We start from the raw sequence: 22,909 nt of genomic DNA on the forward strand, positions 1-22,909 counted from the left end.
TATGTTTTGGTCCAGAAGAACAATTAAACCAATCATTTTATAATCGAGAAATTATTTATATACGTACATAAATTTCCCACAAAAACTACAGACGCATTAGAAATTACAACACTGCTATCTGATTGGACAATGCAGTCTTGGCTGACTCACTATTCTTTGTACGTGTGTTATGAATTAAAGAGAGGAACAAAGTCATTAACATGAAATTGGTGTTGTGATTGGGCCCACTTCCCCATATCTGCCCTGAGGTATTTTTCTTTTTAACTGTTCTGTGTACATGGAAATGTCCTGGTTCACATCAGTGAGATCTTCCAGCAATCCTTTTTCTTACCCCCTACCTCTCCTTGCACCGCTTGTCCTGTCCGTAAGCAATTAGTCAATGTTTATATCTCTTTCCTGCTTTCATCCCGTCCAGCTAGCCAATCCTGGGACAGCTGGGGTTCCTGACTATTTTCCCAGTACTGAAGAAGAGAGGAATGCGTGCAAAGACATTCAAAAACTGGCACAGTTTCATTCATCTGAAAGTCATTGAATTATGGAACTATTTCACCTCCTGCTACTTTCCGCAACCATTTTCACCTCTTCAACCAGACCTCTGTCGAAACGACCCGCTGAGTTAGTCTCAGTATGGCTTCCAAATTGAGTCATTGTGTGTGTGTTTGTAAAAGTCTGCATGTGCATTCACCTGTTTGAAACCCCGAGGGATCTTTTCAAGGTCGGATGCATGTAAACACACTACATCATAGTTCCCCTTAGTGATTGCTCATCACAAAAAATCCTCCTTAATACATTCCAGACTGCAAAAACACAAAGACATTAAAACACTACAAAATGTCCAACAAGTCAAAAGTAATAACAAACAGATAAATAAATAGCAATGGTGCCAAATGTAAGGTTCGGGGGCCAGATACGGCCCACCACGACATTTTATGTGGCCCGCAAAGACAAACTGTTCATGGTCTTCATATGTCAATATTAAAATTACAAATTGTCTTCACTTTTAAAAAAATAGAGATACTTCTCGTAATTTTTATTACCATTCATCTTTTTAATATATTTGAGCAGTTTTTACGACGATCCGAGACTTTGGCCTTAAATATTTGTTGCGAATATCCATCCTTAGCAAGGTCCCAGACTTGGGTCAATTCAAACCGTATCATCTTTCATCTCCTTAATGTACAACGCGAAATAATAAAAGCTACCAGTGGCTTTATATGAAACAGTCCGCTGCCGTAATGTTAGCAGGAGGAGAGAGTTGCGGGGGTTAATGTTATTTCCTGCCTTTGGACTGGATGGGAACTATATTATCTGGCCATCAGCAAGAGTCAGCTTCATCACTAATATCTGTTTGTGTGTAGTGAGCAGGAAATAGCCTTTGTGCTAGCGGCCAATACAGCCTGCGGAGCGGAAGAGGCACAACATGCACTGTGTCGAGCCGTGTTAGCTTGCCGCCTCTCAAAGTATGCGGTGCAGAGACAAGAAAGACGACATGATCAGTTCATTTCCTTCTCTTGCCAAATATACTTCATAGGAACATTGGATAAGATGGTGCTCATACACTTAAAAACACAAAATGTGTTATTACTTTCAAATACCAATCCACCTTTTAATCTAATAAGATTTGAAAGAACATTTAATGGAATTTTCCAATGAAATGGTTGCCAAATGTGCAATCTGGAGCTGATCAGATGAAACTTGCTATTGCATTTTCCGAGCCAACGTTCACATAGCAAATGGTATCCAATATATTTATAATGGATGTGTGCTTATGGTAAAATATGTTGTAGAACAGAATTCCAATCTGTTCTGACATATTGTGTGAAAGTATTTGTAAATTTACGAGTTAAACTTTTGTTTTGGCTCTGGTAGAGCTTGTTTGAAAAAGAATTTAAAACATTTTGTAAGTATGTCCAATGTAAAAGAAGAAATGTTTCAATTAGAGGCTGTGAGTTTTGGAAAGTAGTGAGCGGTAGAGGAATTTGTAAAAAACTTTAAATGTCATATCTTTGTCTACGCTGCAATCAACTCAATTGTGGTGAGGTCATAAATCTAAAATTTATCTTCTTCATAAAGGGAATTGTGTGTTCATAAATAGAAAAGCGTTAATGGTAATTAACAATGCGATTGTACATTTATAGTTCTTTTTTATGACATCATCATTAAATAATGGGCACAATCTTAAGTGTATTGCATGTGCATGAGGTTCCAGCGTATCTTGGAGGAATCCCAAAAAGCAGAAAACGAATGGAAACCAATAACCCAGATGAAAAAAAAATCCGAGTTATCCCCGATCCAGAGCACTAAATCTTCCTTGTTCACCAAACAATGAGCTTCTTGTTCTCTCACTCTTTTGCTCCTGAAGATAATTGTTGTGATATGATCTACTTGCAAGCTGTGTGCATTTCTTGGAATACACAGCTCATGAAAATCCTAATAATCAACAAGCAGCCCATTTCAAGTCCTGAGCACATTATTAATGATCCATTGATACTCCAAGCTTGTGTTTATTCTTTTGTTTATAGCTTTCCGCTGTCAAAGACCTTGGAAATATATTATCCAGGATTACAATTGTGTGGTGCAGGGGCGTCGCTAGGCATAAAGCTCTATAGGGGCACAGCCCTCCCTACTCCGCATCCATTGGTCTGTGGACTACTCATTAATTCTACTTGGTGAAAGTTGTGAAATATAACCGTGAGCATTCTGTTGACACATTTGTTCAACTGTCACCCCGCGTTTGTTCGGTGGGACTGCGGGTCCTAGCAAAAGAGGCTACTCCTGTCTGTTGAAATAATGACAACAAGGACCTTAAATAAGGTCAAACTGGTGGAGTTTAACACTGCAGTAGAATATTAAAGACAGAAAAAAAATCCAAAAGTAGAGAGGGAGAAACAAGTGAGGGAGGTCGGAGCTCTAGCCTTGAGACTTTGTGCAGTCAGGAGGCAAACATTCACCTCTCCTGGCATCTGCCACCACCACTATCTGTGGAGCTCTTCTGTCACTCATCCAAACCTGCCACACAAATCGCACAGCCACACACTCCCACACACACACGCACAAGAATAGGCAAGAGGAGAAACAGTTTCAGGCTTGAAGTCGGACACAGTCAGATAAAGAGAGCACAAGGAGCAGCCAGCAATACTGCACAGTCGACATTTGCATTTGGAAGAGATTTTCTCTCGGGATACTTAATCACTCGCTTACGCTGGAGAGAAGGATGATAAAGTCCAGTTGGTTTTATGTCAAGTTCAAATATAACGAGAAGGTAAGTCCATATGTTCTTTTTTTTCATATCTTTTAAGCTCACTGTCTTGGCCATTATGGATCCATCGACTATTAAGGGAGCATAAAAATGTTGAAAGATGTAATCGAGCATGTGTAGTCTTTTATTTTTGTCCGTGCCTGTTTATTCTTAGCAGAGATTTATAGGCCTGTGGTAAAAAAAAAATTATTTCACCCATGGGAACAGTAACTCTCCGGGCCGTCAGTGCTTTTTTTTTACTTTTTTTTTTATATATTACCTTCATAAGAATCCATCTTTAAACACTGCACATGTTTTTGTGTTATGAACACGATACGTGTTGACAAGTCATCGACTTGTATAAATTTGAGATCGAGTAGCAATTTGATGACATGACATCATGAGCGCCGTTGGCCGTTTCTTCATATTCGATGCGGTGTTAATGATGAAGATAGCGACGATTTTCACATATTAAGACTGCTAGCCAGTCATGTTACCATTCAGGCAGTTAATCAACCCAACAACCGCCACTAGCAACCATCTAGTCCGTCATCGAGCTGTCATTAATTCCAGCTGCTGCTCATGCCTCTAATCTCTTTGTAACATGACTAACGGTTTTGGTCATGACCCCTTCTACTCATTCAATTAGGCCTTAGCATCAGTTATCTTCTTCAATAAAACAGGCCAGGGTGGATCTTTGTTCATGCCTGACCTCACAAAGTTGAAGAATTCGGGTCAGTGGAAAGCATTTGGCTGGCCTCATTTACTGTTTTACTAAGTGTAGGTTAATTGACCTAATGAGACTCTGAGATTCTCTGCTTTTATATAATCCAGCTCTGGTAAGGGAAGCATTTCTGCAAGGACGATCAGCAGATGAGTTTTGCACTAGTTCCCTTTGCCAAAGCGGAAATGTCCCATTCGAAAGAAACTCGGCCAAGTAACGGCAGTTGGAAGATAAGTCAAAGCAACCATGACGACACTACAAGTGCTTGCTGGATGTAAAAGTAGAAGATGGAGCTTAGTGTCATGCGTGCATTCCTTCCAATCACTGCGTATTCCCATCTGGTTTAAGTTAACTCTGAAAACCTTTTCCATTTCACATTTGATCGGAAAAAGATCGGAACGGGACGTTTGACATGGAATTATCTATTTGTATGGGTTTGAATACATCAGAGGAGAAGGAACATTTATGCAACCATCTGCTTCTCCTGCTCCAAGCTGTCTGGCTTCAGGAGCAGCCAGTCTGTGTAATTGTGTGTGATTGACAAGCACGCTTTCAGCAGCATGCCAGTAGGAAGTGACCTTAAACAAGCACTGCCATTTCTGACTGAATGCTTGTCTTTCCTGTTGGTCCTCCCTCCCCTTCGCTGAAGGCAAAGGGTGAAAGGGGGCTCAAAGCTGGGTGGCTTCTGGGTCAAGAACTCTGGGTCATCGTGTCTGGGGAAAGAGTAATTGCTATCCCTGTGTGTGGGCTTCTGTGTTGAAGTGAGTGGACAGGGTGTCTGGAAGTTTGGCCGCATTCCTCGGACTACAACAACAACAGTTCTGCTCACTTTATCGTCCATGTTGATCTTCATGTCCCATTCTGCTCAAGGAAAGTCTTGACGAAACTTTTCCATAGGGAGACTGTCGGAGATACTTTGCCTGGAGGTATATAGCTCAAGTGTGAATGCGTTTGCCGCTTCAGAGGTTTTTCCATCATTGCCATCCGAGTAGCTTATGTTATCCCGGCCTACTGGCAAAATGGCATACTATGTGTTGATCTGCATGAAAGCTTTGCCAATCCATCCACGCATGAAGGACTTAAATGAGAGTTTATTGGAGCCATTTTAGCCAAGGCAGTTTAAATGATTTATGCTTAAAAGCTGGAGCTGTAAGAGGCTTACAGGACTCTTGACCCTCGGGATGCTTGTCACAAAGTGGGATCCGTCATCCCCTCCACCCTCCCCTCCAGAAACGCTTACTTACTTTACAGACGCATCCAAATTCCAGTGGGGTGCTCCGCAGCTTGCCGAGAGGATTACAGATAAATCCCTGCAAACTCCAGATGTTTTCCCAGGCAGAGCGCAGCGAGGGAACATAGCCCCATCCCCTGTAAACATCTGTCTGACAAAACCTTGAAGACAGAGCAGACAACAGAAGCTTAGAAGAAAAGTGGCTTGACTCAGTCTTAGATTTTGTTCATGCCAAGCATCTCGTGTGCCAGCTTTAAAATGGATGAGTGTCATGTGCGTCACCAAATATTTAGCAGGGCAATGATAAGGACAAAAATATAAATAATCTAAACCAGCCCGTCATCTTTGCTTGCTTACACATAGGAGAGCAATGTGGATTTTCAAACGTTCTTAACCTCCAAAGGTCCAACTGTCCCATTACCACATCAATATGTGATACCTCTGCTCTTGGCTAATTGGCATCACGTTTTATTTAACCTCTCTCTCACTGCAATTTACACGGCACACCAAAGTGGAACCCTGGGACCACCCCAGCATGATGAGGCTTTGTTGAAAGGGGCTATGATAAGGATATTATTAGGCAGAAGAGGGCATTGATTGCCGTGTGGTTTTCCAACTTGGAGAGAGGAGGTGCTGACCAGTGTCCGGATCACTGGATAATTGCAGACCAGAGAGACCGAGAGAGCCGTCTGGGTAGCCACTAGGGACAGGCCTGACAGATGGATGCAGCGAATGGATGCGTGCCTAGCCGACTGGAAAGGCAACTTTCACCCAGACACGGAGGAGAAAACTCCTGTTATTCAACCGAGATTTATATGGAAAATATGACACTTGTCAAATTTTCTAAATTGAACCAAGCTTGAGAAAATGTGATTTTTCTTTTAAATGTAATTATATTGGGTCGTAGTGTCTTTTTTATTTCTACTGGCAGCTTTACCTCCTCAGTCATAGTGTGCATATTACCGTATTTTCCAGACCATAAGACGCACCGGACTATAAGGCGCACCTTCAATGAATGGCCAATTTCAAAACTTTGTCCTTATATTAGGCGCACCGGACTATAAGGCGCACCATTAATGCATTGTCAGATTTTTAATCCAAATCAAATCATTCTCCATTTTATCTTTTTTATTTCAACTTCAGATGCAACAAATTACTTTATAATCACAAAATAATGATCCATAGTCTTTTTGATTCATAGTCTTCAGCGGGCCACTTATGCTTGATTTCATGACACAATCCTTCGGGCCAGTTTAAATTTAGGAATTTGGTCCATATATAAGGCGCACCCGACTATAAGGCGCACTGTCGGCTTTTGAGAAAATTTTAGGTTCTTCGTTGCGCCTTATCGTCCGGAGAATCCGGTAGTTTGTATGTCTCTCAATAAATGCCCTGTGATTGACTGACCATTGGTCCAGGGTCTCTGCCTGTAGAGTTTAAGCGTAATCTGAAAAGGATGGATGAATGTGATTAAAACTTAGTTCCCATGACTGTAGGTCTATTAACTTTTCCCAATCACTGATTGATTTGACTAGATTTCCCATTGCACTCCAGACAGAAGCTTTATGGCGTATGTAAGTACACACATGCAGCTTTGTCGCTCCTCCAGGGTCAAACACAATCCATGTCAGAACTCTGGTTGACCTCCAATTAGTTAGGATAAGCAATTGCTGAAAGCGAAGAATCTAAGTCCATTTATCCATTGTCTGAACTGCTTATTCCTAAACACAGATGTTTACCATTTTGCCTCATAAAGGTTTAAATCTGGATTTGTATGTATTGAATTGAGCAGCCTGGACACAAATGCATTTTATTGACTTAAGAGACTTTGACTGAGTGTTGCCCTGAGAATGATGTTCAGTAGAACTTTGCTCTATCTTATCATAAGCTCCACGCAGACAATACATCTCCCTGTTGAGAATCATTCCTCTCGAGATCATTACCTTCTGTTCTAATACCCTCGGAATGCCGTCCGTCTGCTGTCGGCTCAGGTCATAGCCATCTCTTCTCGAGAGATCTGTGTTGTTTGCTCAAAATCTGTAAAAAGCATTTCAAAAGATGCCATCAAATATTAAATATTGAAGTTAATGATGTCAGTACATTGGTGTACATTGGTCAGCCTGACTTTTCTCTCACCTAAAACTTTACGAGTAATGGGGGGGAGGTTATGTGGCGGTTACGTCGGGAAGGGAAGGGCAGACCAGAGGCACATGCATATCAAAGACAACCTACCATCTGTCAGTGCAGACAGCAAACAGCTGCTTGAGAAGATGCAAGAAGTTTGAACAAAGACTAACAAGATGGAAGATGACAGGAAACAGATTTTTACTCCTCATGCTGGAGAGTCTGACCATCAGATTTCTGCCAGTCTCCAGATGCTGCCTACCTTCTCTCGTCTCATCTTTTCTCCCCTCGTCTTCTTGCCATCCTGCCCTTCCAGGCTTCTCCTTTGACAGCCTCATCAGAAATACCGGCTTTGTTAACTTGCGATCTCTCCGTCATCTTGTATTTTTACCCAATTTATTCCTCATTTGCATATCTGGTGGATTCAATCAGAAAAAAATGCAGGCAAATAATTTCTATTAGAAGCGAGCATGAAAAGCATTAAAACACAGATTGCGTAATTATACTAATTATGATTACATTTCCTCCGCGTATGTTTTTAGACTGTTTTTTTGTGTGACCTAGATATTCCATTTAGTGAATTATTCCGCTTTAATAAATTGACCTTCCGCATCTTAAGTAGATACACATCTCTCCGCTTATTAGCGCAGATAAATGAAGCTCAGTGAGTGGTGTTAAGTACATTTTTAGGAAATTAGCACGCAGGGCCTTATGTTAATTAGCCTCGGGTTAGCTTTGCGTTCTCTACTTTACGCAGTCTGTTCCCCTTTGTGGCTTTTTTGCACCGCGTTGTTAATTTAAACAGAAAATTCCATCTGCTTTTCAATAGGCCAATGGTGCAGACTCGCTGTAATCACTAAGGCCATTTTCTGCCGGTTTATAGTCGTTGAAACGCCCGTAAATGGAGGGAAAGCGTGAGAGCTTTTGTCACCGTTGGTTATCCGCTGCATGATGTGTGACATTGGCCGGTGTAATACTGTAATGGCCCTAATTATCTAATCACACTAATATGGGGCTGCTGCTCCTGGACATGACAAGGGCAAAGTGAGCTAATAAACAGTCATTACTGTCATTTGAAGTCGGCACACAGAGGTGGTGGAATTTAGCCCCCTCTTCGTCCTCCCTCTTGGGTATTTTGTGCTTGACAGAGAAGGGAAGCTTGGTGGCGGCGGAGGTGAAAGGTCAGATGGTGCTTGCACAGAAGTGATGGAATGACAGGGGGAGAGGTATTTAAAAAAGAAAAGAGCTGTCTTCTCCTGGTTTTTCTGCCTTACGTTGGTTCGGATTGACAAGCTGTCAAACGAGGCGGCTTGTACTCGGTGGAAGAAAGAGGCGACGAGGCAGAGGTTCACTTCTTCCTCTCATGCTAGGTGTGTGTGATTTTTTTTTCTTTCTTTTTTTTCACTGAAATTATTGTCAGTTAAAAGGTGCACGGTGATCTCTCTAAATCATAATTTCATACACTCTGATCATCCAATACTCAATTCTGAAAACTGTTTCACCACTAATGTCACCACTCTTTTTTACGAGTAATTAAAGATGCTATATTTCAGTAAATAACGTTCACATGGTAATTTTTTTTTTTCCATTCTTGATAGGATAGTTGAGGAATGTCAAATACAACTGCCTACAACTAAAATTTTGTCTTTTTTGTGTAAAAAAGAAAGTTCCTTACTGGAGATTACATTTTTATTATCAATAATCCCTCTGTTGCTTGCCATCAGAGGCATCACAGCAGCCAGTGTTTATGGCAACTATAATGTTTGCTCATCCTAGTGAATTTAATAATGTTGTTTTTTACAGTCACTGTAATAAAAAGTTTGCAAGGTGATTCAGTGACACTGCACCTTGGGCTGTTTTTTAATCACAGACACTCATTTCTCCTCTCTCTTCCCAACTCCCCCTATTTTTTATTATTTTATATATCTGTCTTTATGGCTTAGCCAAACTCGGACTAAGGGCGGATACAGCAGAGAAACTTGCATTTCAAGTCTCTATTTGCACTGTTTGTGCCTTGGAGATCAATGTTTGAGTCTGAGGTTTTTTTTTTTTTTGCGTTGATGTTTTATGCACCATCTCCAGGCTATGAAGGCCTCATTTCCCGACTCCCCAGAGACCAGTTAACCTCACATTTCCTCCCCAGGGGCTCCGCTGAGGACCACAGCAGTTGTTTGTGTTCATATGTGTGTGAATCCTTGCTACTTGTGTGGAGCAGACTTTCTATACGGTTGTCGGGCGCTCTCCTAACCTCCATTCATTATTCAGCCGTGCTCGGGCTGCGGCGCAACCCCCGAAGCAGCACAGAAATAAAACAAGGTTAAAAATTGGCAAGGAATGTGTCTCAGTGGATCAAGTGATGGGGGTGGGGGGGATTCGGTTTTTGAAGATGGGGGGGGCTTTATCCGTCCGTCATCTTTTATTAATTGGCTTGGTGCTGAGACCGTAAGGTTCTCCGTGATTATTAATGCATGTGCGGGATAACGTATTTACATGTTCTCATGCATTATGCATCTGCGGGGAGGAGGAGGCTACGTTGTTGGAGAGGACCCTCTGCCCGAAGGTCTTGTGTTTTCTTTCTTTTTTTTTTTTTTTGGTGTGAGGTGATTTGAATGTAGACACGCCACGCTTTCCACTCGCTACCTTGCCCCCCCCATAGCGGAATGCAAAGTCACATCAGACAACACTGCCGAGTATCTTTGAGTGTCTGGCTGAGATTGGCAGGTATTTTTATGAGTCTCTAATCATTTGTAATTGCTGAGGGGAGCTGCTTTGAATGTAAAGTTAAATAACCCCCGCCCCCCCCACACACACACATTTTTTTTTTTTTTTTGATCATAAACAGTATTGTAGCACTTTGCAGTTCCTTAAGCACTTAAGTGGTAGTATCCAGAAAATTTCTATTGGTGGTTTTCCATTACTAGAAGTTGTTAAGGGTACTAAAATAAATGATCCGTATTACCACTAGTTCCACTGGGATGCTGATATTGTGCTAAAAACAGCAATCCATTTATTGGTCGAAAGGGATTGGTCCGATTCATGACTATGTGATTGTAAGTGAATCAAAATACAAATTCGAAACATTTATCATAATAAGAACATTGTGTTATGTGACCTTTTATGTTCTCTAGAATGACCTGTAATATTTATATTTGTTGATACTTAATAGTACAGAAATACAAGCATGCACATCAGATTCTACCCAACAGTATTCAAAAAAAGTTTTCTGACTCCCTCCTTCTGTTCAGAAGTTTCGGGTCACCAAGACAAATTTGTTTTTTTCCAAGAAAACCAACAAGGGTTTTCGAGGGAAAATACAGATACGTAGTAAATCTTGACCCCTGGCTGGCTTAAGTTGACATTTTGGAGTCATTTGGTCAGAAGTGGTGCTGATTGATCAAGTCAAAGCTCGACTCCACATCACCTCTGTGATCGATGGCTTTGTGGCTGCAGTTGTGTTTTCAACAAGAAGTTAGATCGATGTACCATAGCTTAATTATGTTTATTTTTTCCCCTCTTTTAATCCTCATGCTATTATAATACATCCCTACTCAGCAGATCCTCAAAATATTGACTAGCTTGGAACCCACCTAATGCTGTAAGTGAGAAATATGTGTCAGATATTTTGTGCTGATTGAAATGTGTTATATTTATATTGAATTAACTGTTTTTGTTGTTGGTCATTATGCTGCCTGCTCCTTTGTAGCAGAACCAACACCCATATAATTACAATCGATTGAGTTATAACTTAATTAATCACACTGTTGAATCTGTGATACATGCTGATGATTCACACTGTTAGCGCTCTAAGCGCTAATTTGTGTGTGTGTGTGTCCGTGCATGTCTACTAAGTCATTAGCGGCCAGAGAAATGGAAACCATTTTCAGGAGTGATCAGCCATGCATAGAAATTATATTCAATTTAATTTCTAGTGAAGTGTCATCACACAGGCATGTACAAACAGCAAAAATCACACGTGTTTTTTTCCAGTAGGGTGAATTCATATTAGAGTTAATTGTAGAGTCTCCGTCAAAGTACTTTTTGTCGCTAGATGGTCTGTGGGAACAATTGTCTCACTTGTCAAGTGTTACGTAACATACATGCACCTTCTAATTCAAATCAAAACCTTTCCCCTGTAATATTAGAAGTCAAAATATCAAATTGCCACAATCAAACATGCTTATCGTATTTCCAGGACTATAAGGCGCACTTACAAACCTAGAATTTTCTCAAAAGCCGACAGTGCGCCTTATAGTCCAGTGCGCCATATATATGGACCAAATTCCTAAATTTAAACTGGCCCGAAGCAGTGTGTCATGAAATCAATCACAAGTGGCCCGCTGAAGACTATGAATCATGAATCAAAAAGACTATGGATCATTATTTTGTGATTATAAAGTAATTTGTTGCGTCGGAAGTTGAAATAAAGATAAAATGGAGAATGATTTGATTTGGATTAAAAATCTGACACGATGCATTTATGCTGCGCCTTATCGTCCGGTGCGCCTTATATAAGGACAAAGTTTTAAAATGGGCCATTCATTGAAGGTGGGCCTTATAGTCCAGTGCGCCTTATCGTCCAGAAAATACGGTAATAATAATAATAATACTACAAACATCTTAACTCGTGATAGCATTTATTCTGCAGCGAATGGCATAATGCATTGTAAAACTCTCAAGGTTGGAAATATGCTACTTGAATGAAGCCTGATTGCATACATCATCATGTGTCTCATGTTGTATTGACTAATTGTGTAGCACTTAAACCAAATAACCAAGCTTAAAGACGCTACACATTATCATTCTCCCCTTACTTAGAGCACAGGTACTAAGCACTTTATCTGCAAAGTCCCTTGACACATAGCTAGAGTGTAAATAAAACATGGTGTAATGATGCATGTTAAAATAACATTTCCTTTGATAGCTGCTTGCCTCTGTTTATAGCAATGAAAAGAATGCAATCACAATGCATTGTCCTCTTCAGGTGTATGAAGTGTGTTGTGTATCCGTGCACATCTTTTTTCCGCTTCATTCCACAGCGTCTGAGAAAACAAAGGCGTCTCCTCGCTCACCCGGAGCCTGATTGCAGTCATTAGGATGCGCAGGCGCTCCCGGTGTTACAGGCCCGCGGCGAGCGGCAAAACGCAGCTTGTCTGTTTTTAATAATAACTATGGAAAATAGTTGTAATTAGCAGCTAGACACAGACAAAGTGAGAGAAGAGACAGGTACAAGCTTCAGTCAGTGAACCCCTTGGCAGTCAGCTTCTCTTTCAAATGGGAATTTTGCGCTCTTTCTAGATTGTGTTATTTATATATATATATATATATATATATATATACACAAAATATATATATATATATATTTAAATATATATTTATTTATATGTATATATTTATTTATATTTAATATATATAGTATATTTAGTATATATAGTGTTACTTTTTAGCTTTTTTTTTCTCCATCTGCCTCCTCTCAAACTTACTAGTTCTGTCCAACTGCTTTTGCCATTAAACATCAATCATAAATATATAAGTGACCTCCGAGCAAACATATCAATTTTCCCTGTCGCACAGAAAAATGTTTCTGGCATAAAATGGTACATAGTTTCTAAGTTGATGGGAAACAAGTTGTTCCCACATCTGAAAGTGGTTGGGAGTAGAAGAATGATTTTTTATTGGAGTGTTATGGGGTGAAATGATAATTCTTAAATGATAATGATTGATGAGTAAAATTGAGTCCCCTTTGGATTCATCATCCTGATATGTTGTCATGTAGCACCACCAACAGGTCAATAAGAGGGCGACAAGCTGATGCCTTGAAACTAGCTGTCTAGGGGGGGGAAAAAAAGTCAGTGGTGTCTGAACTTAAGCAGCAGCAGCAAACAAACCTTCTGGCTGTAGCAATGAAAATCACCTCGGAAATCTTGGGGGGCGGGGGGGATACTCGAACACAGGGAAAAGTGTCATTGGCACTTCTTGTGGGACGGGGAAAGAAAGTGCAGCATACATGAGAGAAGCAAGATTCAGATTCAGTCTTTGTTCAGGCGCTGCTAAATTATTTACTCGTGTGTTTAAAAGATGTCCCACGGGGGAATCGGGCCTTTGCTGTCTTTCTTCGGATCTTATAAAGATATGCTTTTATAAAGTATATGAATTGAAAAGGCAATTTTAAATGAAAAGTTTTCTTGGGGGGGAAAAAAAGATAGACGGACTTGTTTAATGGGGCTTTTTTAATTGTTTTTTCGACTTATTGCCATGTCTTTCTTTGACTGTAGAGCTACATGATCACTTTACAGATGTTTATGAAGAGTCAAAACATAATGAACTTTATTGAGTCTGGGAATAAAAATGCTTGGAGGTCATGAATCATTGTAGCACAATACTTCACAACCTTGGCTTCGTTTTATTTTGCACTCAGCACAGTTGTCAATATGTGGGAACTCGCCCGTGTGCTGACTCGTGCGCATTTCACGAGGCTTCTGTTTTGTCTGTCTCAGGACTATTGTGAGTTCTTAAGACATGGAATACAAGGAAGTCTTATCTTGGAGACAAAATGCAGTTTTGCTGTCAAGGTTGGAGCAGTCACAGCTTGTAATTTTTTTTTTTTTTAATGGAGTCAGACTTATATTCGCCAATATGTAGGAAAAGGCCTTTTAACTTAAGTTGTCCCCCAATTTAATATTTCATTAACTACTTTTTGGCCAGTGGCTGATAAGTAATGTCTGCTACATACCAGCGTGAGAAAAAACGCTTTCTTCTTCTTCCACTTAAGATTCCTCAATGGCTGTTCGATAACGTGGTGCCGGATGACTGCATAGCTCAAAGCTATTTCATGCAAAAGCTGCCACGGTGGAACTAAGTGACATGACTTCACTCAGTATTTCTTTGATTAAGTGTCAGCGCCGTCCGTCTCACTCTGCTTCTGCGAAAGCTTTATCTCGTACTCGAAATTTTATTTTGGAAATTGCCTGTAGATTAAAGTGATGAACTTATTTTTGCTCTGACAAGAATTGTATTTACATAGTGACTAATTCATTGAGATAAGTGAATTTATTCCCAGGAAGTGTCGCGTCAAAGTAATATTTTACGATAAACACAGAAAAGGGTAAAAGGGCGTCCAAATAATTTATTTTGTCATCATTTTGACGCAGTGAAAGCAATTTTTTGTGCAGCTTAACTGTCAACCTCATTTTTCTTCTGAGTTTGGAGTGTTATTTTTTATTTTTGCAGAGCCTCAGCTAAGAATGACGATAAGCATAGAAACAGTTCAGTTTCAGTCATGATTTCCTGAATAGCTCAGCGGGAATGCGGGAAGTGAGGGTGCATGCAGCCGATCGGTGTTGCAGTGAAACAGCGGCCATGCTGTGAGAGAGATGGCTTTTCTCCGTGACTGTCCCACTGTGATCCATGGGCTTTACAAATGAAACAAGAGAAGAAGGGGGGGGATCCAGATCCAGTCTTTCCATCTTTAAAGCCCCAGTTGCTTTCCTGGGCATGTCTGCTGCAGTGGTGAGGCAGAGTGGGGTTGGGGGGAAAAAAAAAAAAAGCATCAATGGATAAACAACAAAGAGTTGCTGATAATGCCGTTGAAAGCACGCCGCCGCCGCCGCTTCCTGCTGTGTGAATTCATCAGACCCCACGCTGAGCCACGGGTGATTTCTAAATATATGCAGCTCATCTGATGTCGATGTGTAAACTGTGGATAGTGCAGACACGCTATTTGCTTTGGTACGACTGGGTGGGCTCTGCCTGTACCATGTTTTGTTATTTTCCACTGAGTGCCCACTTAGGATGCCAGTGGTCGTGTCCTGGGCTGCTGCTCAAATGACCTTGCATTTCTTGCCAGAGAGCTTTGTTGAGTATTAAGGTGAGGAGTCCTGTTAGACAAACTAGACCTTCCATATAGGAGACTTTCACCTTTAATACTGTCAAAGGGTGAACGGGCCTTTTTAGCTCCTTGCGACTTGGTCGTGTTATGAATTATAAATAAATAAATGTCGTGTGCAATGTTGTTTCCTTTTCAGTCAGCCTTGCTGTCTTAACAGAGGAACGTTGGAGGCTCTTGCAGTAGGTGGAGCTCTTGTGTCGGATTTGAATGCCGCAGCTTGATTCACCTGCTTTGTGAAGGACAATTGGCTCCTTGGGTCCTCTGACCGCCACCTCCTCCCCCCCCCCCAGCCTACTGGCATTTAGTCAAAATGCAAAGATCACATGTGAGAAGAGCATCAAATTGTGGGACATTATTTTCAGATGATCACACATTTTCCAGAGGACACTTAAAAGCTGATCTGGTTTGCAGCTTTGTAAGCTAGATGGCATTATGATGGCTGTGTCAGATACACGTAAATACTGTGACATTTTAGCAGCCCATCACACTGTAATTTAAAAGAAACATGAAGTGAGATAGAAAAGCGCCTATATTTCTTTCTTTGTGACATTTACTTGCTTATTGGAACAAAACACATTTGTCGTGTGGAAACTCGCTGCTTAATTGTAACCAGCAGAGGCATGCATTTTTTTTTTTTTAAATTAAACTAATTACCATCCCTGAAGGGAAATTAAATAACCATAACTGTTTATTTATTTATTTATTTATTATATTTCGTCTTTTATTAGTATTAGCATCTCACCATTTAGTCACTAACTTACAAAATATGTCTTTACGCCAAAGCTCTCCGTGGTGCTGAAAATCATTCGACACTTAACAGTACATGATAAGAACACGTCCAATCTACATGGAACTTTGCAGAAAAGAAAATTGAGTCTGTGTGTTGTTTTATGTATAGGTAGACATGACTAATTCCTGTCTTTGTCCTCTGAACACCTTTGTAAACAAGAACAAACTGTCCCACCCCATGTTGGAGCTGTCCTCCTTCCTCCTCCCCCCCACCTCTTTTTTTCTGCACCTTGCGCCATCTCCTCTCCGTAATCTACCGCAGGCCCTTCATCTCTCTGGCCTGTCAGCGTGCTTTTTCATTTGGCTTGTTGCTACAGGGGGCTTGGCGCTGGCAGATTACAACTCGGCAGCCAGTCATTTTCGATTTATCAGACCCCCTCCCCACCCCCACACTCCCTCTGTAGCACATCGTGTTTTTTTTTTCTCCTACCTCTCTCTCTCTAAGCCCAGCATCGGTGCAAAGACATAACCATTCTTCATCAGCCCACCACCACTTCATCTGATGGCTCCCACATTCCATATCTTGGTTTCTCCATCCAAATCGAAAAAGCTGCTCAGAAATATTGTGGCATTTACGTTGCAGAGGCAGCAAAAGCTGTGTTATTAGTTGGAACCTTGTCACCGGTGATGACCTAGAGAGCATCGATCTTGGCATTCCGCAGATGACAAAGCTTGTTGGAGGCTAAGGTCAGCAAGCCTTGTCTTGGACCCTGCTGAAAACTGAAACTATATTCCATTTCCTGGTGGCTTTTAACCAATCCCCAGGTCCAGGCGATCAATTGATAACAGTAAAGAAGTCATTTTACTGGCAAAATTGCCTTCTAAAGGTCGATTCGTAACCTCGGATGCCTCTCCAAGAACTTAGAAAGCTTTTTGTCGCCAAAAAATAGCTTGACATAGAACAAGATGTAGTGCGCTAAATAAAACATGTTGCAAAAAATAATAACAAAACCAAAAATGGGGTAAACCTGATTTATGCGGTAAAGGAACACCATTACTCTCCCAGACAAAAACACAAATAGAATATGGGCACGGCGAAGAGAAGTAATAGCTTTGCTCTGCCTCTTCTCTAATGGTTGCTGAAAGACGCTAACAGTACTACAGAAGGGAAAAACAAGCGTATAAATAAAGAGCACTGAGCATAGTACATGTGATGTAGAACTTGGCTCAGCTATAACTGCTCCCTTGTGTGTTGGAATTTGTGACACACAAGGGGCAGCTTTTTATACGACTGAATGCTGTGAGGTCTTGCGTGGCCAGTAGCTTTCCTCAAAGCTGTATAATCTTAAATTACGGTACAAACTCACATTAGCTGAAGCATGTGATAATATATTTTTTTTCAAATCAAGACTACAAAGTACTCTTTAAGTAGTTTAATCAGGAGGTGAATGCATGCAAATGAAATATTCTCAAAAAACATAATGCGGACATCCAAAATTTAGATTTTGGAGGTCAATCATATAAAATCAGATACCGTATTTTCCGCACTATAAGGCGCACCGGATTATAAGGCGCACCTTCAATGTATGGCCCATTTTAAAACTTTGTCTATATATAAGGCGCACCGGATTATAAGGCGCACCTTCAATGAATGGCCCATTTTAAAACTTTGTCCATATATAAGATATATACATTTGGCCCACGGGCCTGACTTTGGACACGCCTGCTCAATATTGGTCCATATATAAGGCGCACCGGATTATAAGGCAGAAAATTTGAGTTTTTTAGTTGCGCCTTGTAGTGCAGAAAATACGGTACTTGTAGTAGAATGAAAGAATGTGCTTTTTAAGCTGAATAACCTCCCGAGATGGTCGTTTCAACTGCAATTGTGGTTTGCCATTTTGTTGTCACCCATTACTGGTTTGTGAAGCAGATGTTTGCTACCGTGATCCTCACAACGCAGACAAACTCTGCTTATTTTATGATACTTTTATGACTTAATAATGGCAGATGGGAATGTAGGGATGGTGGCTAGATGAGGACATTTACTGCAGAGATTACTGATGATAGAGTTGGCCTTGGGCATGCACTCAGGTCAGGCGAATCGGAAATGTATATCCTGCCATTATTTTTACAGCCTCCCCCTAATCCCCTGAATAGTCGTGCAGATGGAGCCAAATGCAGCTAAGGTGAGATAATATCATTCATTTTGGTTAATACTGCCACTCGCCGCACATCACCGACCGTCTGTCCTCAATATCCACCTGCTAACATGAATGACCTCGTAACCTTCACTTACCATCCTGGCTACTTTGTAATGAAAAAGTGCCAGCGTGACTACAAAGATTTCATCAGCAATCATGTTCAAATCTTAATTGCTCAATTACCACGGCAAACATTGTTTTCACTAAACCAATTTTTGTCTTTTTTTTTTTGCTCCTGTTGTCATTCTGAACCAATTATAAGTGGCCCATTGCTTTTTTATTTATTTTTTAACAAAATAGTCACCATGTCTAAAAGACAGCATTGTTTTCATTAATCAATTTTTGTCTTTTTTTTGGTGCTCCTGTAGTCAGTCTAAACCAATTACCGTATTTTCCACACTATAAGGCGCACCTAAAAACCTCCAATTTTCTCAAAAGCAGACAGTGGGCCTTATAATCAGGTGCGCCTTATATATAGACCAATTTTGAGTCACTACAGCAGGCGTGTCCAAAGTCCGGCCCGCGGGCCAAATGTATATATCATATATATGTTCAAAGTTTTAAAATGGGCCATTTACGGTATACATAAGTGGTGCATTGCTTTTTTTAACAAAATAATCACCATGTCTAAAAGTCACCAGAGCACCTTTGACATACGTAGCATGCTGCTGCTATTTATGTAACATTCAAAATATGTATTGGGGTTTTGTAACGCCATTGTCTATCATATTCTTACTGCACATGAGCTGCACATAAGGCTTGACCCAGTGTTAAGTGTCTGCGCTAAATTTCATTGCATCCATCTACTGGAAGGCCTGCCAATATACTGGCAGTGAATTCCTGGAGGAAAATAAATGGCAATAAAAAAGAGAAATGATAGCCCCTGCAAGCCGTTAGGAGAGGTCTTTTTCTCTGTTGTCTTTTTTTTCCCCGCACCGCTTTTTATTGAAGCCGACCATACTCTGGGAGCTGTTTTTTATTTTTTAAGTTTCTTACTCTTTTTTTTTTTTTTTGCAGCTAGTTGTGGCTACAGTTGGATTGGTCTCTGAAAGCCAATATTGAAGTAATAACTTTGTAGCACAGATTGAAGAGCTGGGGAGCCATGCAATTAATTGCGCACACATTTTTTGATGAGTAGTTACGTGGTGATGAGCATTCATCTGCTCTCATCCCCATCCTTCCCCCTCCTATTTAAGGGAATTGAAGGTGTGTAAAGTGGGCAGGGGGGTTTATTTTATTGCCGTGCTTGGCCTCTATAACAAGATGTTCGGATATGATCTGAGAGTATATGTCTCCTGCTGCCCTCTTCTCAGCACTAACTTTTCCCCACTAGCGCCTTTCATTATTAAATCTGGGAATTGTCCCCATAACTCAATGCACCAGACTACAGCATTATATGACCATTTGTGAGAGAGGAGTGGGGTGCTTGTGACGCAGGCCAGAGGATGGATGTTAAAAGCATATTGATTTGTCTGTAATGTCGTCATAAATCAAGGATTTATGGCAATAGATAAATGCAGCCGCAAACTTCAGTAGCCTCCAGCTTGCGGTGGAGGAAATGGAGTCCTTAGTATGACTGATGAGATCAAGGCAGTGCTCTCAGCCATGCATTCCCCCCCTCCCATCCTCTTGTCCCCCCCCCCAAAGCTTCCATTTGCCTGTCTGCTCGAGATGCTTTTACCCTGAGGCTACTGTGACTAGTCCTCTGTGGCTCGTATGGCTTCACATTCCAGCACAGAAGCTAGAAAAGCCACCTCTGTAGCCTTACTGATCTATCCCTTGCTTGGAAAATGATGTCTGACAAGATCTCCAGAGATTGCTTCCTCACAATGATGCCAGAAGATTGAAAATGAGAGGAAATGGCCAGTTGCGAATGACATCTTAACCACAAACTAACAACTGACTAGAAAGTCTGATATGTCATTTACCGTATTTTCCGGACTATAACGCGCACCTAAAAACCTAAAATTTTCTTAAAAGCCGACAGTGCAAGTCTGTTGCGCCTTATATATGGACCGAATTCCTAAATTCAAACTGGCCCGAAGCATTGTGTCATGAAATCAATCATAAGTGGCTCGCTGAAGACTATGAATCATGAATCAAAAAGACTATGGATCATTATTTTGTGATTATAAAGTAATTTGTTGCATCTGTAGTTGAAATAAAAAAGATAAAATGGAGAATGATTTGATTTGGATTAAAAATCTGACATGATGCATTATAGTCCGGTGCGCCTTATATAAGGACAAAGTTTTAAAATGGGCCATTGAAGATGCGCCTTATAGTCCGGTGCGCCTTATAGTCCGGAAAATACGGTAGTCACTATGATTACCTTAGAGTGCTATTAAGGATTCTTTTTACACTGGCTGCCTGTGTGACCCTTTTGCCCCCCGTGCAGAGCTAACAATAAACAAATCTGGGGCAATGGAAGCATAGGGCTGATGCTTAGTGACAGGCTACGACGAAGCGTGGCACAAGGACTTATGGGTGACACGAAGGCCAGGCGGGACTGCTGTCTGTGGCTGTTAGAGCAAGCCGGGCCTCGGAGCAAAGCACCGGGTCAGCGTCCGGCCATGCTGGTGGGCTCTCCTCACAGCCGCTGTCAGAAAAGATGTTGTAGATCCTCTTGTCAGCTTTCTTACTGACCCTGACGAACCCTTAGGTCCCCTTTTCACTTTCCAGTCTAATCTGATAAAGCTTGCTGGGAGTTAAACGGGAGCAGCACGTTCCAACTGCTGTTGTCAAGTAAGTCAAGGTGATTTTACAGTATGCGATAAACCAACAGGCATCGCGGGGGTTACCGTCTAGAACATAGGTGTCAAACTCCAGGCCCGGGGGCCAGATACGGCCCACCAGATCATTTAATGCCGCCCCTGAAGACAAATTGTGCATCAACTTCATGTTTCAATACTAAAACTACAAATCGTCTTCACTTTTAAAGAAATCATTCTTTTTGTTACCATTCGTCTTTTAAAAATATTTGAACAGTTTTAGTCTCCAGTTTCAAACCTAGTTATTCATCAGTTTGTTGTGCAGCCGATATTGTATATAATAAAAGGCGTTGACAGTCATAATGGCCCTCCGAGGAAAACTATGACTGCGATGCGGCCCGCGACAAAAATGAGTTTGACACCCCTGGTCTAGAACAACCCTGTAATAAGTAAAATCTTACCTTATTTAATTGCTCTATAGTCACATTTTATGCCACATAATTTGGTGATTAAGGTCTGCAAACACTTAAATTATGAAAACAGTTTTGAACATTTGTATTGACAGATATGGATAACACATATTTTACAAGCAATGTAACAGTATACAATCCTTTTGTGTTTATAGTAAACAAATCTTTTTTTTCCCAAAGTTGTTCATTTGTAGATTTAAAAAGCGGGATTACAGCATATAATGTTTGCAACAAAAACTACGTTGTGAGGAAATACGGTAATAGTGTTTCATTCTTCTTCTTTCATATTTACGCCTCAAATTAAATACACATACTGCCATCTAGTGGTCAAACGTGGAATCACAATCACCTTAGACCAAAAACGAGCTATTAATTGTAGAAATATTAATAGTGGGACTGCAAATAAGGAACAATGGAGCAATGGAGGGGCTTTGTCTTGTGTGGATATTTTATATAAAGGCTTTAAGGCCCATAATTAGCTTTGGTTAACGTTTTGTAATGTATGGCTATAGGGCCCCCCGAAGGCCACATATAAGCACCTGTGTGAAGTCCACTCGAATTCCTCAAGTTGTTCATTTTAACTGCAGAGTGGCGATCCTTGCAAGCAGTTTAATAACCGTAGTATATAGACCTCTGAAGGCAGCATAAAAAGAGATATTCAAAGCGTAGTCGGTGGAAACCAACGGGTCTGACAATGCCCCAGGAAATAGACAATTTATTATCAGCGATGCTTCCCAGCGAGTGGATTATCTATAAAACTTTCATGGTTCTCCCTCAGTGGCAAGCAGCCATAAAACTTCCCAAATGAGGGACTTGTTAATTTACTTGTTAAAGCAAATTAAAAATTCATAAGCGCTTTTAGGTAAATGAGATCCTCTTTCATTGCCGCCCTAGTGGAATTCTCACTGCCAGATCCTACGAGTACAGGTTAGCTGTTCGGAGAGCCGCACAAGAACAATAAAAGATGTTAAACTGTTCTCGGTTTTATGACTGCCGAGCTCTGCAGCTGCCGCCGCCGAGCGTAACTAAGGGAAACCAAGATGTGAATCCCACCGAGAACTTACTGCCTTCTTCTGATGTGGATCGTGAGCTTGGTGGGTTTGCTAGGTTGGTTGTGCGTGTCTCGGTCTAAAGTATTTTTGTGGTAAGAAATTTTAGCGAAGCCTACTTTAGGTTGATTGCCTCAAATCCCTTGGGAATAAGTTTAAATGCTTTGGTCAAATCTCACGATGTAAATAATCGACTATATGCATTATAAAATGTAAGAGAAGGCATCATTAATATTTTTGGGTGCATGTATTGAACTCAACTTGAATCTAAACACTACAGCAGAGGCACAGTGCAGTAAAGAGCCATTGTGAGTTCATTTATAAATGTTGCCTTTTAAAATTAAGCAACATTGTCACTTTAGTTTCGAAAAGTTTTATTTCCAATGATGTGCAAAATGAACCTCTCGATTAGTGAATAACCTAAAAAAGGCGTTCAAATACATGTTTAATTTTGATACATATTCCTGTATATTAGCAAATATAAGTAGATTATTAATGATTAAAAAAAATGGTTTAATCAGAGCATGCTTGTTTGACCCCTATA

The 22,909-nt window shown here is 40.7% G+C and overlaps 1 protein-coding gene across 16 annotated transcripts in view; it reads left to right on the forward strand.

The window, feature by feature from the left end:
• Positions 1-22,909, forward strand: part of auts2a (activator of transcription and developmental regulator AUTS2 a) — a 169,310-nt gene that overhangs the window by 36,146 nt on the left and 110,255 nt on the right. For 2 of the 16 annotated variants that reach the window (XM_088397880.1, XM_088397881.1), the window contains exon 1: positions 3,062-3,262. The exons of 13 other annotated variants lie outside the window; for them this stretch is intronic. In XM_088397880.1, coding sequence (XP_088254006.1) covers positions 3,215-3,262 — 48 coding nt within the window. In that variant the 5' untranslated portion in view covers positions 3,062-3,214. Of the gene's footprint in view, positions 1-3,061; positions 3,263-22,909 lie in introns of those variants that run through there. One more of the 16 variants, XM_088397884.1, reaches the window with a different exon arrangement.

This window comes from Syngnathus floridae, chromosome 15 (assembly GCF_059516105.1).
Source record: "Syngnathus floridae isolate MCC-2025c chromosome 15, RoL_Sflo_1.0, whole genome shotgun sequence".
Taxonomy (NCBI): domain Eukaryota; kingdom Metazoa; phylum Chordata; class Actinopteri; order Syngnathiformes; family Syngnathidae; genus Syngnathus; species Syngnathus floridae.